At 37.9% G+C, this 22,918-nt stretch overlaps 1 protein-coding gene across 2 annotated transcripts; it reads right to left on the minus strand.

Moving 5' to 3' along the window:
- Positions 1-1,224: 1,224 nt before the first annotated feature.
- On the minus strand, positions 1,225-20,953 carry LOC143888405 (NADH--cytochrome b5 reductase 1-like). 2 transcript variants are annotated; one of them, XM_077392810.1, is made up of 10 exons: positions 20,731-20,953; positions 20,499-20,638; positions 18,640-18,781; positions 18,283-18,373; positions 18,020-18,097; positions 8,069-8,149; positions 7,553-7,642; positions 5,177-5,242; positions 4,547-4,633; positions 1,225-1,602 (listed from the first exon to the last, which is right to left on the minus strand). In XM_077392810.1, exons 2-10 carry the CDS (start codon positions 20,602-20,604, stop codon positions 1,510-1,512), a joined length of 834 nt encoding a protein of 277 aa, XP_077248925.1. In that variant the 5' UTR covers positions 20,605-20,638; positions 20,731-20,953; the 3' UTR covers positions 1,225-1,509. The 2 variants fall into 2 exon arrangements, with proteins under 2 accessions (XP_077248925.1, XP_077248924.1); XM_077392809.1 differs by having other exon boundaries at positions 20,735-20,948.
- Between the last annotated feature and the right edge of the window lie 1,965 nt (positions 20,954-22,918).

The raw sequence follows: 22,918 nt of genomic DNA on the forward strand, positions 1-22,918 counted from the left end.
CCAAGCACAGAAAAGCCAATTTCATAGAAAGCCATTAAAATTGTTGGCTTTGGCATGTGAGAAAAGCCACACCGATTGATTTTTTGCCAGATTTTGTCTTATTCATTTAATAAATCTGAGGTCGAACTATAGCCTATAGGATATTAATGTTTAAGTAACCTATTTAATTAATATCTTCTTATTTTTAAGGGCATAAAAAATCTTGAAAAATTATATAGTAAATATATTATCGGGCTCAGGCCTATAACAGGCTTGATGACCCTTGATCAAGCTCAGCCTAAATTAGAGTTCCGGCTTCAACTTTTGACCAAGCTTGATTTGGCTTGTTCTCATTTTAATTATGGCCAGGCTTTTAGCGGGCAGAACGGGCGGGCTTCGAGCTTGCCCATCCCGATTGACAGTCCTACTCATCTATAGACCTGCTGGTCCACCTGGCCCGCCCGTAATTTATGGGTCAGTATCAATAAATTAGTGACCTGTTGAAATTTGACCCAGCCCGTACGGGTCCCATCAAAACTGGTTCAGGCCTTATGGACCGTTGGTGCCTGTAAAAGCCGAGGAATCATGTTTAGGTCTTGTGTTACTTTGAAAGCTAATAGAAGAAGACAAAGTACCAATAAAAAAAAATGAAAAAAGAGAAAGTGTGACGTCAATGTTGAACACTAGGAGGCATGTGAAAAGCTGACAATCTCAAGACAACTGAGTGACCCACGGGTCAACCCGGCCCATACCAGTGGAGTCCGGGTCAGGTCATTTGATCCTTAAGATTCCGGGTCACGAAATGACCCGGCCTGTACCAGCCGGACCCATACGGGTTGGGTGAAACCCGGCCTGGCCGGGCCGAGCCCACCCATTTGCGAGGTCTACTCATCGATCCATTTATCTATGAGAAATTATATATACTAGCCATGTTTCTTTCCAGTTTTCCGTTTTTTTTGTACTCTTCTGGCCAATTTCTACAACTCAGCATGGGGCAATATCAATAGCCTATATATAGAATTGTACAATTGTATATAAGAGACTGTTTCACAACATATAAAATCTCATAACTTAGTAATCTACCCAAAAATCAGCTTTTCACTTTTATGCAAAGGTTGAGATTAAAAATACGTTTTTAAATGAGATTTATCAGGTGAAACAGCCTCTCGCATAAAGTATTCGGTAATTTTTTAAATGGCCCCATGTTTTCCCTTTTCCTCTTATTTTTGTTGAGAAGAATACAAATAAAAAAGGATCATTTTATTTTATGATATTAACCTTCATTTTTATTCTATCAAGAACAAAACAGCATCCTACTTTGGGCGTTCCAACAGTAAAATGGAGGAAGGCCTTGGGCCTATTTGAGTCTTGCCTTTTGCACCTTCCCTTCCTTTTCATTTGAACTGGTTTAATAAAGCGAAGATAACGTATGACCTCATATTTAATAAGTTTCTAAAAGCCAGCAACCAGCTTTAAAGATCAAACAAGTCTCATGCTCAACACCAGAGGGACTAATGCCCACAAAAATGCTTAGAACTGGAACTGCATCTCCTTCATGTATCCTAGATCATCAAGGTGAGCACCCATGGCCTTGTTCATGGGTGGAGGGCCACACCTCAAAACCTGCAAACCCAATGGACCAAAGCTCAGTTTACCAACTCAAATACTTTACATCACAGCCACTGTAGATTGATGAGAAAAGAGTTCCTACTCCCCAGTAGACAACTTATCTACTCTGTGGGCTTAAAATACAATGAGGGCCACATTGTTTGGGTGATCCAAAGCACTCATTTGATGGGCCTCGCATAGATAGGGTGTGCCCAAAAAATCATCTCTGTAGGATCATCCCAACCCTTCGATTTTGATTTGTGGATGCAAAAATGGGCGGGTACAAACCTTCACAAATCTGTCCATTTTTTGCCTCCACAAATCGAAATCGAAATCGAAGGGTTGGGATCATCCTATGGAGCTGAATTTTGGGACACCATATCTATGTGAGGCCCATCGAATGAATGCTTTGGATAACCCAAACAATGGGGGCCCACTGTATTTTAAGCCTACGGCTTTGGATCACCCAAACAATGTGGCCCCATTGTATTTTACGCCCACGGAGTAGATAAGTTATCTACTTCGAGGAGTAGGAACTCCTCTCTTTCATATATATATAAGTTATCTACACACTAGCTTAAATACAGTGGAGGGAATATTGTGTGGGTGATCCAAACCATTCATTTGATTGGCCCTCACATAGATAGGGTGTCCACAAAAAATCAGCTCCATAGGATCATCCCAACCCTATGATTTGTGGAGGTAAAATGGATGTGTATAAACCTTCACAAATCTGTCCATTTTTTGCCTCCACGGTTCGAAGGGTTAGGATGATCCTATGAAGCTGATTTTTTGGGCACACCCTATCTATGTGAGGGCCCATCAAATAAATGCTTTGGATCACCCAAACAATGTGGGCCCCCACTGTATTTTAAGCTAGTGTGTAGATAACTTATCTACACTTGTGTGTAGAAACCGTTATATAAATATATACTCATGATTTGGCCGACACTTCGAATTTATTGCCGACACACGTGTCGTGTCGTGTCCAACACGACACCCGTGTCCACACGTGTCAACACTCCTTTAGACACTTTCAAATGTATTTCTATAAGTGTTAGCAACTTTATATGTATGTATGTGTATGAGTGTGACACTATTTCTAGTTTTTTATGGGTTTCCATGTTAGATACATCGTATTCGTGACGAAACTTGGTCGAAACTCGGCACACGAATATGTGTCCACAAATCATGAGTATATGTACTTTCTATTTTACCAGTGTCCCCGTTTCTAAATTTTGGGAGTTTGACGTGTCCAACTCCCCGTGTCCGTGTCGATACGCGACACTCGTGTCCGTGTCCGTGTCCATATATATATATATATATATATATATATATAGGGCTTACTATTCCTGCGCTAGAGCACATATAAGCTTATTTGCGCTCGAGTGCATAAACAGGATGAGCCTACAATTTTGTAGGAAACCAAAGCATTCATTTGATGGGCCCTATCATGGATAGGGTGTCCACAAAAAATCAGCTCCATTGGATCATCCTAACCCTTCCATTTTTTTAGGGAAATTGGGCAGATTTGTGGACAAACAGGATCTGTCAATTTTTCCCTCCACAAATGGACAACCTGAGATGATACAATGGAGCTGATCTTTGCTACACAACCTATCTATGATAGGGCCCATCAAATGAATGCTTTGGATCGCCCCAAAAATGCGGGCCCAACCCCTGTTTTCTGCAGATAAGATACGTATGCTCGAGCACAGAAACAGTTTTCCAATTATATATATATATATATATATATATATATAGAGAGAGAGAGAGAGAGAGAGAGAACGGTTCCTACACATATGTGTAGAGAGTTCTCTACACACTAGCTTAAAATACAGTGGGGGCCAACATTGTTTGGGTGATCCAAGCCATCCATTTTAAAGACCCTCACATAGATAGGGTGTCTACAAAAAATCAGATCCATAGGATCATCCCAACCCTACGATTTGTGGAGGTAAAATGGATGTCTTTAAACCTTCACAAATTAGTCCATTTTTTGCCTCCACAGTTCGAATGGTTAGGATGATCCTATGGATCTGATTTTTTGTGGACACCCTATCTATGTGAGGGCCTTAAAAATGAATGGTTTGGATCACCCAAATAATGTGGCCCCCGCTGTATTTTAAGCTAGTGTGTAGATAACTTATCTACACGTGTGTAGGAACAGTTTTCTCATATATATATATATATATATATATATATATATATATATATATATATATAGAGAGAGAGAGAGAGAGAGAGAGAGGAAACTGTTAGTTTCCTCATATATATATATATGAGGAAAGTGTTGGTGAGCTTAAGCTCACCAAACTTATGGTGAGCTTAAGCGCCCAATCACATTGGGGCCTACTTTGTTAGGATGATCCAAAGCATTCATTTGAAAGGCCCTTACATAGATGGGGTGTGTACCAAAAATCAGCTCCATAGGATCATCCTAACCCATCCATTTGTGGAGGTCAAAATGGACAGACATTATTTGTCCATAAATCTGCCCATTTTTGTCCTCCACAAATGGAGGGGTTAGGATGATCCTATGGAGCTGATTTTTGGTACACACCCTATCTATGATAGGGCCTTGCAAATGAATGGTTTGGATCACCACAGAAAATGTGGGACCCATGTGATTGGGGCGCTTAAGCTCACCATAAGTTTGGTGAGCTTAAGCTCACCAACACTTTCCTCATATATATATATATATATATATATATATATATATATATATATATATATATCATGTTTTGATAATTGCACTCGCCGATTCATTTTACACCTCGCTAATTAGCTGTTCAGGCATGTTACTATTATGAAAAGGCTATCAATGGCCAATCAGAGAAGTGTTTAACAAAGAGTGCTGATATCTAAACAAGGGGTTGCAGAATCATTTTCCGGAGGAAAGTCTTAGAATTTTAAGCTTGGACACAACATAATCGATCTATTTCCTTTCAGAATCTACCTGAATGTCTGCTGTCGGTGCTGGGCAGTAGGCTTGAATCATTTCCTTGGATACAAATCCAACGCCACCATTCCATACTTCTGGAGGCTGAAAATTTGAAAAATTCATAAGAATAGGCAAGTCCTCACTAACTTTAAAAAAATACAGTAAGAAGTCCCTTTGAAGACTTCAGATAGAATTGGAACGATAGAGAATTCATAGTGGTAATTTCCAAAAATTAAAGACTAACCCCCTGTTTGGATACGTGGCTTTCAGAATCCAGGTTTTAGTTTGAAAGCAGTGTAAAATTCTGGATTTTACAATGGAAGTAGGTTGCAGATGTGGGGTTTAAGTAAGAAATCCATGTTTTAGAAATCTCTACCCCATCCCAAGTTTTCTAAAAACTTAAACAGGGCAATCTTCAATCTCGCTCGACAGAAAGCAGGGCGAGAAATCAGAAAACGACGAATGGTTTCCTTCTCTAGTCTTCCATCCACGATTTTGAGGAAATCCAAAATTCTAAAATCCGCATATCCAAACCGCCCCTAAAGGAATCCAATTCCGCCTTACTTGAAAATCCCTTGCAAGAAGTTAAGAGTAATAACCATCTTAGTATGAGTGACATCATTTTGAGAGGATGTGACCACTAACCTGATTCAGAACATAGTAAATATTGAAGCGGCCTGGGAAGTTAGCGGCAAGGTTATCCAGCTCTTCCTGCACATATCAAAATAGTTACAACTCTGAATTATAATTAGACATACATACTGATTACTGGTGACTCAATCCACGTAATCATCAATAAATCCTCAAGCGGTAATGGGTATTTGCAGTCGTTGGAAAAACAATTTATATGATACATAAACATTAGTTAGAAAATGTTCTGCAAACATGTTTTGTGGCACATAGATATAGGAAAATTACATTCAAACTTGTTTCAAGGAGCCTAGAGACCAACTCAACACCCTTAATAAATTGGTTTTTCCCTATAATGCTACACAGGCAAAAGACCACACTTTACCATAAGCAAGGTAAATTACAGACCACATAAATGCATGATAGAATAAGAAATGTACTATAATATATAAAAGTTACAGGCAACATACATACATATATATACATATATTTGTGCAATATCCTAAACCAAGCCCTAAAAGTGCTGCCAATTTGTAAAGATATGAGGGTTAGGGTTTTGAGAATTGTAGAAGCTTGAAAATTGGCAGACACTACAGAGAAAGAAAAGTGTTAATGTTGTAAGGCACCTTCTGCTAAAATACACAGGAGGTGCAGCGTCCAGGTGCGGCTTATTCGACCAAGTCTTGAGAAAAGAGAAAGAAATAGCAGCCAGTTCAAGAAACCGATGGATAGATAGATTTTTTTTTTTTTTTTTAAAAATGGAGGCTAAAGGCAAGTAGGAATTATTTCAATTCACTGGAAAGAGAACTATTTAGGAAGTATGTGTACCGGTCTACAAATTACAGTTTTTTCAAAAATGCTTGGAAGAAGAGCGCAATGCTCTTATGGAGGTGGCTTCGGATGGAGAAAATCAACAGAAAGGAGGTGGGCACTGTTATCCCGGATGTGGAGTCTACGATGTCTAGAGACTTGATGGACGTGGATCTCAGCGGAAAAATAAAAAATTGTCTTGGTATGGATGAACAGGTTCCCTAGAGGAAGAGAAGGGAGTCTCAGTGGATGAAGAGAAGGCCCTAATGCAGGAAGAAGAGCAAGCTTATTCAGATGAGTCTGAGGAGATGGCTAAAATGAGGGATATTCTGGGTATAGGTTACAAGGAAGACGTGGATGAAACAAAAAAAAATGTTTTTTGAAATTGAGAAAAGGGTCGCGGAAGAGAAGAAAGGTAGGACCCCTGGACGTTGGACCAAGAGCTCAAAGCTCTCAGGAAATGAACGGGGGTTTTTCTGTGTAAATAATCTTGTTGAGTGTTTTTTTCGGATGGTTGGAAGTTTTTGGAATTTTTGGTGGAATTGTGGTAGGCTACGGAAGTCCCTGGATATTGCAAGTGCTGGGAATTTTTAGTTGGGTTGGAAGCCTAAGGTAAAAGTCTCTTGTTGATAAGTATTATGGGAGGTTATATTGGTTTATCTGAGTGTGCTTGAGGGACAATGTTCCTTCGCCGCCCGGGGGAGATTTTCTCCCCCGGAGAACCATTCCTTCCCATGGTGGGTTGTATGGAGTTTTCCTTAGCTAACAAGGTGGGTGAAAAAATGACATAGATACTTGATAGCATTTCGAAGCATATAAGCTCCTTGGTTTTCTTGAATTCTGTGGCTGGTCGTTGGGTTCTATGGTGTTTTCTGTGGTTGGATTGTCTGGAAGTTATAGTAGAAGGTTTCTGTGGAGGGTTGACGTAGGAAGTCTTAGATGATGGTGGGAGCCTTACTATAGCTCTTTACGCTTTCTTACTTTTCTTTTGGTCCTGGAGTATGCTCCTGGACCCTCATACTATGTAAATCTGGTGGGACTATTGGTCCCGATGTATATTCCATGGTATGAATATAACAGTCAATTTTCAAAAAAAAAAAAAAAGAAAAAAAAAAAAGAGTCAAGGCTACGAGCTACGTATCCCAACATTGGCCTAGCCGTTACCAAAAATAAAAACAACAAAATACGAGTGATGGTGGTGGTGACAGGGGAGAAGGAATAACAAACTTAGGGGTGTAAATATCAGGAAGCTATGAAATTTAAAACACGATGCCAACCAAAAATTAATAGATCATACTATGGAAATAAAGAAATAAGTATAGCATGATATATTGCATGAGTCTTCCAGAAAAACGTAACAGCGAAAATATACCCAATTTATTTTTTCCTATGAAAAAAAAAGGGTTACCCCATGCCAAGTCCAAGTAATTGAGTTACTTGACTCGGATGCATCATGGCTTCAGTTTCATTAATCTCGATCATCAAATGTTAAAAAATGGAGTAACATGGAGGATTAAAGCAGCTAAAAAATATGACAAATAATAACAATAGCAAAAAATCTAAAATGAAGTAATTGATTACCTTGAGGAGAATGTCTTCAAATGTGACGTTGGCATAAATAAGATGTACCTTGGTGTTGTCTTTAGGATTCTCCAATATTGCTCTAGTAACCTAAATTACAGCCAAAACACAAATAAAAGCATAAATCAACTCCAATTCAAATAGAAGAAGCAAGATGACTGTGATTTAAACCGGTGTATAAAAGCTTCTTGAATCAATCACTGACTCACCCAAGGCAATTCGATTTTGCCCTATTGAGTCAATCAATAAACCCTTTGACTCACATTAGTCAGTAAAAAAAAAATCATTGTGTGAATCAATGACTAGCCCAAATGGACTCAGTTTTACCTTGAGTGAGTTCTTGTCCAAGTAAGAGTTTCCTAAATTCCTAAAATAGAAGAAATATTTAAGTCACAGCCACAAAGGAAAAAAGAGAGGGTTGGTGGGACGGTTTTACATGGCACTAAGTGGCAGTCACATAATTTTAGTATTTAAAATCAACCAATACATGGATTTTTCAAATTACTGTATACTTACTTGAAACATTGGAGTAATTCCAGATCCTCCAGCAAGCATCCCAAATGCCCTGACTTGGCCAGGTCGGTATTGGAAACGACCCTACAAGCATTGGAAAAAGTGATGCAACAATGAGTACAGGATACAGCTGTAAGATGACGAATATCATTGTTGTAGAGAATGTTTTCCACATCATTTTGTATTATGTCAGTGAAAATGCTGTCAATTGTTAGGGAATGAATAAGATACTTTTGATCATTCACAAACATAATGAATTAAGATAGTACTATTGAGTCTCGCAATATTTCTTTCAAAAGCTTAAGTAAGAAAGAAAAGAAGAAAAGGAAGAAAAAGAGAAAGGAAAAGAGATAGCAATAATTTGTTAGGGTCAAGAACTTGATCATACAATTTCTATCCCATAAATGAATAAAATCATATATAATGTAAACAACCATATTTACAAGTGCGACATTATTATACTTAATAATGATGGGCCCCATCATATAAAAGTATGCTAGCAGTATGCTACTATGCTTCATAATGATGGACCCCATCCTACATTAATATTAATACAAGCTAATCACGTTAAGTAATGGGCCATCGTTCATAAAGTACTCTTAACACTCCTGACCCCTTCCCCTCAGGATAGAGCATATATGCCAACTTGGAACAAATAATATCTAATATTCTAATCCACTAAAGCTTGTGGCATTGGTAAACATTAGCAAACTGAACTGCAACCAAAAGAATGGAGTAGACACTTCCTTGTTAATCACTATATCACGAACAAAATGACAATAAATCTGAATGTGTTTTCTTCTTCTAATGAAAAATTGAGTTATTCAAAATATGTGGAGCTGCCTCACTATCACAATATAGTCTCAACTTAGCTTTAACCTTGAAAGCTAATTCTTCTTCAAAAGGGCGCAACCAAATCAACTACAAGTGGTGTGCGTCATGGATCTTTACTCTGCTTCTGTACTTGACCTTTTTTTGAAGATAACAGAGTTTATAATAGCAATATCTAGATTAAAACTACAGGGACGAGTCATCCCACCTGAGCAAACATCAGCTATGCCAATCCCAAATTGATTACAACTTTGATGCCCATCCCAGTCCGTTGCAGTCCTACCCATGATCTTTTCCTCCCAAAATTGACTTAGTGGGCTCGTTCATTTTGAGTCCCACCAAAACTGATTGCACCACATCATAGCAAGCAACCAAAGGGCAGTATATCTAGCCTTTTCTATCCTGTGACAGCACTAGAATACCTTTCAGAATCAAGAATCGCCAAATTACATGCATCGGAGAGTTTGTATCAACTGACATCTACATGCAGGAAGTGCCAAACTGTTCTGGACTGTATCCCATCCAAGATTTCAGTAGCTGCAAATTGTGCAAGTAGTCCTTCAAGGGTTCCAATGTCCCCATGTATCTCAACAGTAAGATCCATCATCCGACTAGCGCAAGCACTTCATACACTTCATCTTAGATTGAAGGAAGCCCCCAAAAATCAGTTGAATAAGAGTAGTTTCTTCTGCCAGTGCACCCACTGCCCTTACACCACCTTCCTTAAGTCACACAGATTGCATTTTATCAATAGCATACCTTAAAAATTCATGGGTCTTCTTCTCTCCCATGACCGAGATTACATCCACTGCTTTGAATTTGTGAGAGTATCCTGATCGGGATTGGAGGGGACTGACTTTGCCTTCAAAACAAGACTCTAACTCAAGTGAAACACCCCTCTTTCTTTGGACCCCTTCCAGTATGGAGTCCTTGAAGAACATAAGAAGAAAGAGGCCTTGTAAATGAACAGGCACTGGAAGACAGCATTGGCCTAATAGCTGTAGGCAGTGCCAAACTGTTCTGGACAGCATTCACAACAGAGCCTGAGTAAAGTATGTGCATGCCCAGAAAAAGTGTTTCAGCACCAGCTTGATTCCTAGGAGCAAGTCCCCTTACTAACACCCGTCCTGATCAGTTGGTTATATTTGTTTCATTCCTGCAAGTCCTTTCCATCTGCTCTGATAATACTCTCCGCTGCAGCAACATAGTAAAAGCCCCCTTAGCCTCTCTCTCCCAACAACCAATTACAGCAACTTATATCTTTATGTTTTCTCAGATTCCATCCAACTGCATCCTGCAGACAATTTTGAAACATTTGACTGAGATTTCACATCCGAAATCCTAACAAGAGCTTCTGAAGTGCCAGTTTCAAGGATGAGGCCATCAGCATGAAAAGCAGGTGGTGTATAACCCTCCTCCCATGAATTGTCACCAAACTTGAATGAGAGATGGATTGCTTCATATGCACTACAGAAATGAACAGATGACTGAACAGGAGAGATAACCGAACTGAATAGAAGCTGCTACAGAGGAGAAACTTAATGTCTGTTACAGGAATGGACAGAGCAAAGTTAGAGCTACCACAAGGGGCACCTAGATGAGGATAGGGACTGCCTCGATGCACTAAATATGTTCCAAAACATAACTTCTTTATCTGATTTATGGGTCTCGCACTCTCTTACCACGGAAACACGAGCTAAAAAACAGCTCCAGTAACTTCTGTAATTACTTCTACGGCCATCTCAACCAAGAAGTAACAAAACACCCCTTCTTAAAACAGTGTGATAGCCAGACCTGAAAGTTCCCCGTTCCTTACCTTAGATTACAGCTGAAATCCTGCAGACCTCCGTTCGTGCTTCATGCTTCCGCTACTCTATCACTTGACACCTGCTGGATACAATAGTGATCAATGGATGGAGGGTTTTTTTTTTTTTTTTTCCCTTTCTCTATTTTTTTTTTTTTTGAATGACATAGATGGAGATTGTTGAAATCTCCGAATTGTAAATCCCCAATTTTGATTAGTCTTACACCCAGCTTCTCCAATGTAACAAAAAACCAGAAGCCGATGTTGACATTTTATATTTTCATCGTTCCTCATATTTCCCCCTATAGGTTCTTCCTCTTCTAGCCTCTCCTAGTGATGCAGTAATTACCTCCACTCCATCCATATCAACCGCACTTTTGCCAATTTGTCAGCCCATTCATTTGATGATATTTTTTTGTGCTGCAATCTTGGCCCAAATTTAAACACCAGATCTCATATTTCTGCTATCATGCTTCATATCTTCCAAGGACCAATTGCCGTGTTGTTGGCTCATCCTATGAAATTGGCTAAATCAACTTTTATAATCAGTTGTCAGAAGGTTGCATTAACGTAATATCTTAAACCCCACAACAGAGCTTTTGCCTCTGCCTAATTAGAATCAAATTCTCCCGATGGTCCAGAAAAGGACATCACCATCATACCACTTCGATTTAGGCCAGGGAAGAGAAATAGAAGAATGAAGAGCATAAGAGAGGAAGAAGAGAAGAAGAAGAAGACATGGGGAAAGAAAGGAAGATGAAGGAAGAAGAAGGATGAGGGAAAGAAGAGAAATTAGAGGGGCAAATATCTATTCACTTCAATTAATCATTAAAACTAACATAAAATCTGTAACTTGGCCTATATATAGGCAACCAACAATAATAAAAAAACTAAACTCAACTCAACTAAGCCTTTCTCCCAAACTAGTTGGGGTTGGGGCTAATGAATCCTTTACAAAGTTTTCAAAAAAATTTCAAAATTTTTCATGAAGGTGAAAGATTCTAACCAGCTCAAATTGACTAAGTCTAATCATGACACTAGTTGGGTTCGTTTACATTGATCATTTTCTTCCATTCTCTCCTATCCAAGGTCATTTTCTCTGTTATGTTCCTAGCCATCATGTCTTTCCTCACTGCTCCTACCCAAGTTGTTCCGGTCTGCCCCTTCTTCTTTTCACTCCATCAACTTGGCACGAGTCACTTCTTCTCACTGGACCATCCAAAGGCCTACGTTGGATATGCCCAAACCATCTTAAGCGGTGCTCTGTCATCTTCTCCTCAATTGGTGCCACCCCCACTTTTTTATGGATGTCTTCATTTTTAATTCTTCTAACATTGTGTGGCCACACATCCATCTAAGCATTCGCATCTCCGCTACACTCATCTTATGCACATGCTGCTTCTTGGTGGCCCAACATTTGAGCCGTACATCATGGATGGCCTCACATATGTCTTATAAAACTTTCCCTTCAACTTGGTAGGTATTTTACGAACGCACAGAACTCCTAAAGCATTCTTCCACTTCAACCAACATGCTCTTATTTTGTGACTAACATCCTCTTCAATCTCTCCTTCCTTATGTAGGATTGAACAAAGATAGCGAAAGATATCCCTCTTCAATCTCTCCTGTCCAGTCATATTTACTAAATCCTCGCCTCGCCTCCTTACATTACTAAAGTCGCACTCCATATACTTTGTCTTAGTCCTACTAAGTCTAAAACCTTTGAATTCCAAAGTAGTTCTCCATAACTCTAACTTAGCATTAACTCCTGCTTTGGTTTCGTCAATTAATACAATGTCATCTGCAAATAACATACACCACGACACCTCATCCTGGATACCCTCCATAAGTTCATCCATAACTAGTGTAAAAAGATAAGAGCTTAGAGCTGATCCTTGGTGCAGTCCTATTGTAATTGGAAAGTCAATCGTGCCATCCGTAGTTCTGACACTAGTTACTGCTCCATCGTACATAAAATCAATAAAAGACCAAATAACCCTAATAAACACAAATAAACCCCTAAAATGCCCCCACAAATAATAAAACTATTCGTACGAACAATAAAAATATCCTTTCAATTCCTATTGGGCAAATATGCCTCTTATTGAGCCTACAATACTCATCACTCACCCTCGAGTTCTCTACTAGCCTCGTCATCATGGTAGTCTGCCTGGATCAAATATGTAGATGATCAACTCTAGTAATAGGAGTAGTAACCCATCGAAGTCTCTCATCTATAATACTTGTGATACTCGTGAAAGAAATATGAAAGGCTGGAAGAGTGATATGGAAGAAATCGCCCATGTAGAATCATGAGAACCATGGTTTTAAATTTCGGTCGAAACGTTTTGTTTCGGCCGAAATATTTCAGTTTCGGCACAAACTGAAACGAAATGTAGTTTCTTTTCAAGATTTCGCCGAAATTTTAACAAAATTTCACCGAAATTCCAAAATTTTGCCGAAATGTCGCTGAAATTTTGGTTGAAATTTCATTTTTGGACTTTTTTACAAAATTTCACCGAAATTTTAAAAATGTACACCGAAATGTTATAATTTTCACCGAAATTTTAGACATTTTGATCGAAATTAAAAAAGTAAACGAAATCATAATCATATTTTTACATGATTTCCACAGAAATTTTGGCCCGAAACCGAAACCGACACTGAAACTGAAATTTAAAACCTTGATGAGAACACAAATAGCTCCGGAGAAGTAAACTGGCTTGGAAGATAGAAGGACTCGGCTGCAACAGAAGTAGCAGACTAGGCATCTCAACAGGAGCTGGCGAAGGATCAGAAAAATAAGGAGTATCTACAAAGAAAGTGACATCTGTAGAAACAAAGGTTTTCCGCAGTCTAGGACTATCACACTTGTATCATTTTTTAGTACGAGAGTAACCCAAAAAGATACATTTTTTCGCTCGAGATCCAATTTGTCAAGACCAGGACAACCAAAGACACGAAGGATCTAGGGAAAAGGATCAGCTAATGGGTATAGGACAGAGAACGGTGACTGGGCAGATAGGACAGAAGAAGGGAGACGATTCCCTAAGAAGCAAGCCGTGAGAGTTGCATCTCTCCAATAAACCTTCAGTACTCGCATCTGGAACATGATAGTACGAGTCATATCCAACAGGGTATCGCATCTACCTCTCAGCAACGCCATTCTGCTGCGAAGTATATGCACAGGAAGGTTGATGTATGATGCCATGTGAATCAAGAAATTGGTTGAAACCATTACAGTTAGAGAAATATTCTTAAGCATTATCATTACCGAAACAAGAAATAAGAACATTTAAATTGGTTAGCAATATCAAAATAAAACATACGAAATGCAATAAATACTTCAGAATGATCTTTGAGCAAAAACAACCACGTAGCACGTGAACAGTCATCAACAAATATAACAAAATACCTAAAACCATATAAATAGACAATACGTGAAGGACCGCATATATCTGAATGAATGAATTCTAATGGACGCGAAGTTAAGAGATGATATCAATAGAAGAAGAAGAGAAAATTGATGTGAGAGAAGGGTCTAGGGTTAGATTTGAGAGAAAAATTACATTTAGGAACTTTTAGGGTTAGGGTTATAATTCAAAAGGGACTTTTGGGCTAGGAAAAAGGAAAAGGGTTGGGAGAAAATTGTTGGGAGGTCTATTAAGGGAGGGCGGCTAGGGTTGGAGGAGGGATGAAGTAGGCAGCTAGGGTAGAATGAGAAAAAAATTTAAAAATGAAGGTTTCAGCTAGGTTTAGGGTTGAGGGAGGGGGCAAATAGGGTTAGGGTAACTGTTAGGGTTGTGAGGTGGAGGAAGATTAGTGAGATAAGGGCAGGTTTAGGTTTTATTGAAAACCCCAAAAAAAGTGAAGAAGGGGTTCGTTTCATGGTGGGAGTGGGGAGTTTCATCTCATCTTGTCACGTCTTAAGGATCATTGACTCTCACTACCATTAGCTATGATACAATGATATATTCTTACATGATGACGAGACCGAAGAGATGGATAATGGCGTGAGAGAGAGTTAGAGTTCTCTCCCACATGATTTCATATTTATATGATGTATATATTACAAATGGCAAAAATGCCCTTAATGAGCTGCATACGTCCAACAGCCCTTTTGTCTGTAAGAGCCTTTCTTTTCTAATTCCTTTTCCTTCTCATAATCTTTCTGCCACTTCGAGACGCACATCTATCAATTCACTCTCCTGAATAAAGATTGAAAACTTTCACATGCTCAATGTGGTTCTTCCCACCCAACTCTTTTCATATGGATACCTAACTGTACTGAAATCCCCCTACTATCCATGGCTCTCTCCATGCCCTTTTAGCTCCTTCAGCTAAGCCCCGAATGGATCCTGCTCCCTCACCGTGGAAGGTTTGTAGACAGCTCTTAAGTACCACCTGGAGTTGATTTCCTTATTTAAAAATCTAATTGATAGGGAGAAATCATTTCCTTAGAACGTCTTCTGCTCCAAATCTATCTTCTCTCCAAATTGTTATAATACCCTCTGATGTTTTGCATCTAAGGCTGCCCCCTGATATGGCAAAAGATAATCTTCATTTTAATTGATTGAATGACTCCCTTGTGCTTAGCGCGGGCTAGACTCCTCAATTCCCTAAGCCCTTTGCTTTTATTGTTTCCTCATAGTGATATTCCACTTATCTCTATTTTATATTTCCAGCGATCTTGCACAGGTTCCGTTAGCTTCTTCCTCAAACGAAAACCCAAACACCTTATCCATAGAGAACATTGATTCCTGCTCATAGTCTGTAGAGGTAGCTGCTATATATGAATCTTACTTTTCTTTTTGTATGGCTGCTTTTATACTGTCCCTAAGATCTTTCTCCAAAGGATCTTCCTCTCTCTGGCTTCCACACACCAGTTCTCCTACAGTTGAGATGGACTTTTCAGACTGCTCATTGTTCCTGGAACTCTAAACGTTTCAGCCAACTATAAAATCAGATTGTTCTAAATATGGGTCAAAGATTTATGCTTGCTTCCATAAGTGACTTGAAATCGCCTTACACAAGGACATGCACTTACACATCTTCAAGACCTTGCGAGTCCGCTTAGCTGATTTAACATGTTGAAAGAACCATTCAAAAAGAAAAAAAAAACATGTTGAAAGAGCTACCATATTGTCAACTAACATGGTTTAGTATTACTGCCTTCCGCACTTTGATCTCACATTTGGAATTCGACTAAAACACAGTCTTAGTTCAGCCTATTTACATATTATTTGGTTCCAAAGCATCTCTGCAAGCTAGCATAATCCATTCCGCGAGTGCACCTGTATCACCTTGTTTCCAAAAGCTTGAATCATGAACCCTTTTTTAAAAGCTTCCATCATCGATTTACATAGCCTTCCCCTCCACTGTTTCAACCCTTCTACCTCAAGCCATAGTCCAAATCTTCATTACTTTTTCTTACTGTTTCAACATCACCTTTTTTTCCTTTTCCTTAGCCTTTCAATATCACACCCTTATCAATATCTCCTTTTAATTTTTAACCCATCCTTGCCTTTCTTGAATCTAATTCTTGATGTGATCACAAGATAAAAAAAAATATTTTTTAGATCAGTCCCTTGCAGGCCCCATAACTTTTGATCCAACAGTCCAATCTGGACCAAATTCTGGGAAAAAAAGAAACTTCTTTATAGTTTAAATAACATACCCAAAAATCAATCTGATCCAGAAGTTATATCAGAATCCAAGATCACATCCAAACCGTCCAACTTTTAAAATCTGCAGATCTCTTTATTTCTACCAAAAGCGACGATCCGAGGGTCCGATCGTCATCCAACCTCAGAAGATTGATCCTAGATATAGATCCTAACATATATCCAAAGATCTATTTGATTCAACAGTCGGATCATCATAGAACACCAAGATTCTAGATCTGAACCAAATATGCACCCTATTCGTACCCCGCCCCCAACACACACACACACACACACACACACACACACACACACACACACACACACACACAAATATCTTAGATCACTACTCTCCTCTCTTCCCATAGACCGTCCTACATCAAGTGGAATCAGAGTTGCATATATAATGATCTTTTGGTACATGTCCTGCGTCAAACAAAAACTTGGCTTTCCTACAGTAGCGAGCTTCCCATCCAACTAGGAAATTTCTAGTTACCTTCATAGAAATTTTGAACTTATGAGGTATGAAGAGAAACCCACGACACATGTACCTAAATTACCAGAAACACGATGTGCATTCCCAACATTATGTGGTGGGGTGAAACTCTGCAGACACGTGACACCTATATCTAGGCAAGTAGATCATTTCCATAGAAAATAGCAAATGACTTTATTATCACATCTAGGCAATCAAACTTTTAAAAGCTTATATGCTTCTTTGCTTTTAATGATAAACTAATGGGCCTATGTAGAAGCAAGCATTTTGATTCTTTCTTTTTTTTTTGATTTATTGATTCATTGTTGATTTTAAGATGATTTTATTCATTGTTGATTTTAAGTAAGGCTTAAAATTAAGAAAAGCAAAGAACATATGAAAAGAAAAATTGGCATTCTGAGCAGTTGGAGTTGCTTGTAGAGATGAGTAATGGTGAAACATCTCCCAAAACTTGTTACTTATATTTGGTTGGACGCAAATACAAATGTCATTCGTGTTGGGCCATGGTATGGGAGTGACTGATCAGCAGGTGTTACCCTGTCAAAGAAAATCTGGATTTCTGCATTCCCATATCTCAAACAAGATCATGTACCCATTTCCTGTGTGTTAAAGCGCCCGTGTACCACATCTTTCAAAAAAAAGTGCCCATGTACCAGACCATTTCCTCCATACTTATACTAACGCAACAAAATTGCAAATTAAAGGCAAAGTTCCAAATTGATGTCAGGCGAAGAAGAAATATCTAATCTCAAGATTTCATCTATTACAAATGCTGATCTTGCCGATTAGTATTCTGAGGTTCTGTAGTGTTCAAGCAGGCTAGGTCAACAGTGAAAATTTCCCAGATCATCTCGTTTAAAATAAGAACAATTAACTAAATGTCTCAAAAGATAGGGCTTGTAACTACGCTATCCTATTGTAGTCCCAATTCCCTATCTAGTTTTTCATTGTAAAAAATCAATGAACTAGGATATAGTTTAGTAGCATTTCATTCAGATACACATGTTTGAAGGAGAAGAAGTGCCAACTTCCAAACATCTTGAATAAAAATGATATAGAGGTCATAAAAAAGGAATGACCCAGAGATAAACGACGCAAGCATTCAGCAAACAGCAATAAAAATGGCCTTAATTTTTTTCTTGGAAAGGAAGCATATCTACCTTAGGTCCCTTTACGGACAAGTAATCACCAACACGCATCTCACGAAAATGGTGGGACATTCTTCCTTGTGGATACATCTGCATATTGGCAAAAATTGTAGCACATAAATAAGTTATGTGGCACAAAACAAGAGATGTCTGCTTGTGCTGATAAAATTGGTAAATTTAAAGCTCAATTAATGAAGTAATAATGGATTAACAATGAAAGTTGATGAGTTCCATGTCTCAATGCCCATAAGAATATGACTCGATGGAATACAAACCTTTATAACAAGCTCAAAGTATCCAACATCTGAATCCAACGTTGTTGGTGTATAAGGCTTGATAACTTCTTCACCAACGCTATCCTTTCCCCTGTCCGAGCAGATGATAAAAATTTTAGGAATGAAAATGATGCGGATTGTAGGCCCAATAAAGACCATGGAAATAAAATTCCTAGAAACTAAATAACATAGAAATAAATCCCTAAAAAGTCCTATTGTTCAAAAAAATCCCTAAAAAGTCCTAATGGGCAAATATGCCTCTTATTGGGCCTACAATCTGTATCAGAAAAGATCATCAATTCTAAATACAACTTGAATTTCAAGAATAAAGGTCAACACCAATATGATGAATCAAACCTGCAACTTATGTGTTGCCCAATCGGAAGACCCAACACTGAAGTAGGTGTAGGAAGAGCAAATTGAAACCTAGCCACATTATGGCTGATCTGTGTGCGTTTCACAAGTTTGAAATCTCTGAAGTTTTCAGGGTCCAAGCAACCTATAAACATCAATTACTGCATTATTCTAGTGATAATTGAATGTAACCTATCATTGCAAGCAGCAATCACTGGGACCTATAATTGCATAATCAAAGACCCAGCCAGCTAAATGAACAGCTAACCACTCCCCAATTTCCAAATCTAAGCAATTCAATTCTTCCACATAACTGACTACATAATGCATGATTACAGAGCAAGCAAACTAAATATCCCCAGAATCCTATGTGAGCAAATATCCAAATATAAATATAGGCATGTAAATCAACAAAAACTACAAGCATAATATTTCAAGAACTACATCCTAAAGATGAGGGGAAAACTAAAAATTGAAAACTAAGACATAACTAATACCCCTAAAAATTGAGCTTCAACAGTCCTTATTGCATAATACAAGAACTAACCTCATCATAGATGCTTAACGTAAATGCATTCCCTGTTTGTAAATTTATTTTGTATGTTAATTTTTTAATAGACTTTCTTTCACTTGGTTGAAAGATAAGAACCAAAAAAGAACACCACTAAGTTATCAGGAACATAAGTACCAGTAACTGTAAAGACCAAGTAACAAATCCTTCTCTTTTTAAGATAAAAACAACCAAGAATAAATAAAGATCAAATCTCAAGGATTCAATACGACAATTTCATAATTTGCAAGAACTAATTGCAAACATGAGGCAAACATGCAGCATAGATTTTTAGGTTCAAATTTCAAATGAGCATTATAGCAAAAATGCCAAAAGTGTCACAAAAGTTTATACTTTATACTATAGTTTTGGATTTAACGGCCTAGATTTAATCTTTGTGTACTTTGTTTTTTTATGACATTTTTCTTCATTCACATTACAAAAAATAAACAAAAAATGAAGAAAAGTAAAACAAACAGACTACTGTTAAATTTTCATAAAGTAAAATAGTTGCAAATAATAAGGGAAAACCAATCCCTCTCTTTTTCATTATCAAAAGTTCCAAACTACCATGCCCAATCAATTTTTCTATAATATCCCATATATGTATTCTCAAATAAGAAATCAGAATCGCCAATAAAAACCAGAGACATAAGTAAAACTTCCCTAAGTAATTACAATAAAAGGAAAAACAAGTGCCCTCCTTTATGATCTGAACAACCATGATTTTGGGAAATGATGTATTCTCCCTTTTTTTTTAAACCCTAAAGTAATTACAATAAAAGGAAAAACAAGTGCCCTCCTTTATGATCTGAACAACCATGATTTTGGGAAATGATGTATTCTCCCCTTTTTTTTAAACTTGGGACAGCCCCCTCTAGTAGTGTAAAACAGTAGTCATAAATACAATACCAAAAGGGGATGTCCCAAGTAAAAAAGAAAGGGTGAATATACCACTTCCCTCTTTTTTGTAGGCAAAACAACCATAACTAAATCAATCAGACTTTCTAGGATCTAAAACACCAATTTTCTATATTCTCAGATCAGAAAACAAAATATTGCAAATTGAGAGAAAAAAATACTTAATTTGCAACAATCAAGTAGATCCCAAAAAGGGAATCTTTTATGATCAAAGCAACAAATAGAAAAAAGATTAAGGGATCCACATATTCCAACAAACTAAACAAACAAACTAATGATCTCAACATACAAAATCCCCCCATTTAAAATTCCAACAGAATAAACAAAACCCATAAATCTAAATAGAAAAATCATGAACATAAACCACAAATGAAGTTAAGAAAGCTCATACCCCTTGATTTCTTGCTGAAATATAAATAAGCGGCGCCAGCTCCGATAGCAACGATAGCTACGGCCACACCAATAATCTCAATGTTGGGTGTCTGTAACAATTCCATTGCTAAAACAAACACAGATCTTCTAAAAGATTGTCTGAATTCAAGAAAATTTATCAGTTACAATAGAGTGATAGAATAGGAAGGTTAAAGGCTAAAATAGCAGAACAAGGATGAGATCTGGTTTACCTACCGCTCTAGGGTACCCTATCCCTTCCTTTGAAGGACCGATGCAGAGGGGAAGAGACAGAGAGATGTTACTCCAAATTTACGAGGATGCCAGTCTACGGCGTTACCAACTTTTGGGGATGGCTGGGTAGGAAAAGGAGCTTTCTTTTGAAGTATATTCCTGTTTTACCACTGAATGGGCACATGATATTTTCACGTGCACACCCCCTTATAACGTGACTTTATGTCAAATCAGGTTATAAGGGGGTGTGCAAGTACGGTAGGCGAGGTGAAATTATCATCACCCTTTATCACTGCCCAACCTGATCTTACGCCCTGACTCACATTCTGTGGACAAACCTTGCGGAGGAACCCTTATATTTTCGGAGCATTGTTTTTTTTTTTTTTTTTCAAAAAAATAAAAAACAAGACTATCCCAACTCATGTAGCTCAAGATAATCTACTTGGCACTTAATTGTCATTAGGTAGTTCGGTAATTGCAAGAAAATTAGCTACGCACGGGCAATTGAAGAAATAGAAAGGGTATTTTAGTAATTGCACAGATATCCCCGGTTGGTGTAGCGCCCATGGTTTTCACTTTTCAGCAGGCCGTCACGTGCAGCACGTGGTTTTCAGTTTCTATTCCTCACCAATAGTGGTTCATATCTTCCACACCACAATGGCTCTCGGTTGGTGGAGGTTGGCAAGACTTCTAATTTTGGAACCCAAATGAACAAATTTTCCAAACTACCGCTGGGATTTCACGAAATGATAAACTAATCAGAAAACAACAACAGACGCCCTGTTTGGATTGTTTGATAGCATGAAAAACATTTCTAGCAGAAAATTTTTCTTGGGAATTATTTTCCTTTCATGATTTAGAGGGAAATGATATAGTTATACTTATTTTGAGGGATATTGTCATAAATGGAAGGTACTTCTAAGTACATCTTGACCGAGGCTTATTCTTAGTTATTTTTCAGGTGTAATTAAACTATGGAAGACCATGATAGTTCAGAAAAGTTTTTTCTTTTAAGAAAATTTTCCAAAACACTATGCAATGCAAATAGGGAAAAAGGTAAAATCCCTCTAATCAATTATCAATTGTTGCTTTGGAGAGAGAGAGAGAGAGTTAGTTGGTGAGTTTCTTGATAAATAAGACTTGTCTTGTCCACTTTGCTTTTTGTTAATGCCAGCCATTGTGAGTCCAAAACTGATTATTGGACTCAAAATAAACATAAATTTGAGTCCAATAATTAATTTTGAACTTAAAATTGGTTCTTAAAATCCAACACAACAACCAGGGCCTTAGGGCTTGTTTTGGATTTTGAGAACCGATTGCGAGTCCAAAACTGATTATTGGGCTCAAAATGACTCACAAATTTGTTCTAAGAAAACAAAACAAACAGGGCATAAGTAGTTAGGGCTGGTTAGAAGAATCCATTGATATATATATATATATATATATATATATATATATATATATATATATATATATAGAGAGAGAGAGAGAGAGAGAGAGGAAACTGTTGGTGAGCTTAAGCTCACCAAACTTATGGTGAGCTAGCTTGCCCAATCACATGGGGGCCCACTTTCTTAGGATGATCCAAACCATTCATTTGAAAGTCCCTTACATAGATGGGGGGTGTACCAAAAATCAGCTCCATAGGATCATCCTAACCCCTCCATTTGTGGAGGACAAAAATGGACAGACACAAATTTGCCCCATTTTTGTCCTCCACAAATGGAGGGGTTAGGATGATCCTATGGAGCTGATTTTTGGTACACCCCCTATCTATGATAAGGCCTTGCAAATGAATGGTTTGGATCACTCCCCAAAATGTGGGACCCATGTGATTGGGCAAGCTAGCTCACCATAAGTTTGGTGAGCTTAAGCTCACCATAAGTTTGGTGAGCTTAAGCTCACCAATAGTTTCCTCATATATATATATATATATATATATATATATATATATATATATATATATATATATATATATATATATATATATATATATATATACACACACACTAGCAAAAACGACAAAAAATTGTATAGACCACATCATAGGTTGATCTAAACCGTCCATGTGATGGAACACAACATAAATAGGTTGTGCCCCAAAAATCATTTCCATAGGCTGATCCTAGCCCTCCAATCTATAGAGGTTTCTATAAATTCCTCTTCAATCGGATGGTTAAGATCACC

Source organism: Tasmannia lanceolata, unplaced genomic scaffold, assembly GCF_043159265.1.
Source record: "Tasmannia lanceolata isolate RefF3 unplaced genomic scaffold, GAP_Taslan_0.1 ptg000012l, whole genome shotgun sequence".
NCBI classification, from domain to species: domain Eukaryota; kingdom Viridiplantae; phylum Streptophyta; class Magnoliopsida; order Canellales; family Winteraceae; genus Tasmannia; species Tasmannia lanceolata.

Bases quoted from the DNA above. Each gene is read 5' to 3' on its own strand.
- LOC143888405 (XM_077392810.1), bottom strand. From the start codon at position 20,604: ATGGAATTGTTACAGACACCCAACATTGAGATTATTGGTGTGGCCGTA. The intron at 18,374-18,639 runs GTTTGATTCATC...CTGCTCGGACAG, and splicing joins GGGCAACACATAAGTTGCAG to GGGAAAGGATAGCGTTGGTG. The intron at 18,098-18,282 runs GTTTGTATTCCA...GCCAATATGCAG, and splicing joins ACTTTGAGCTTGTTATAAAG to ATGTATCCACAAGGAAGAAT.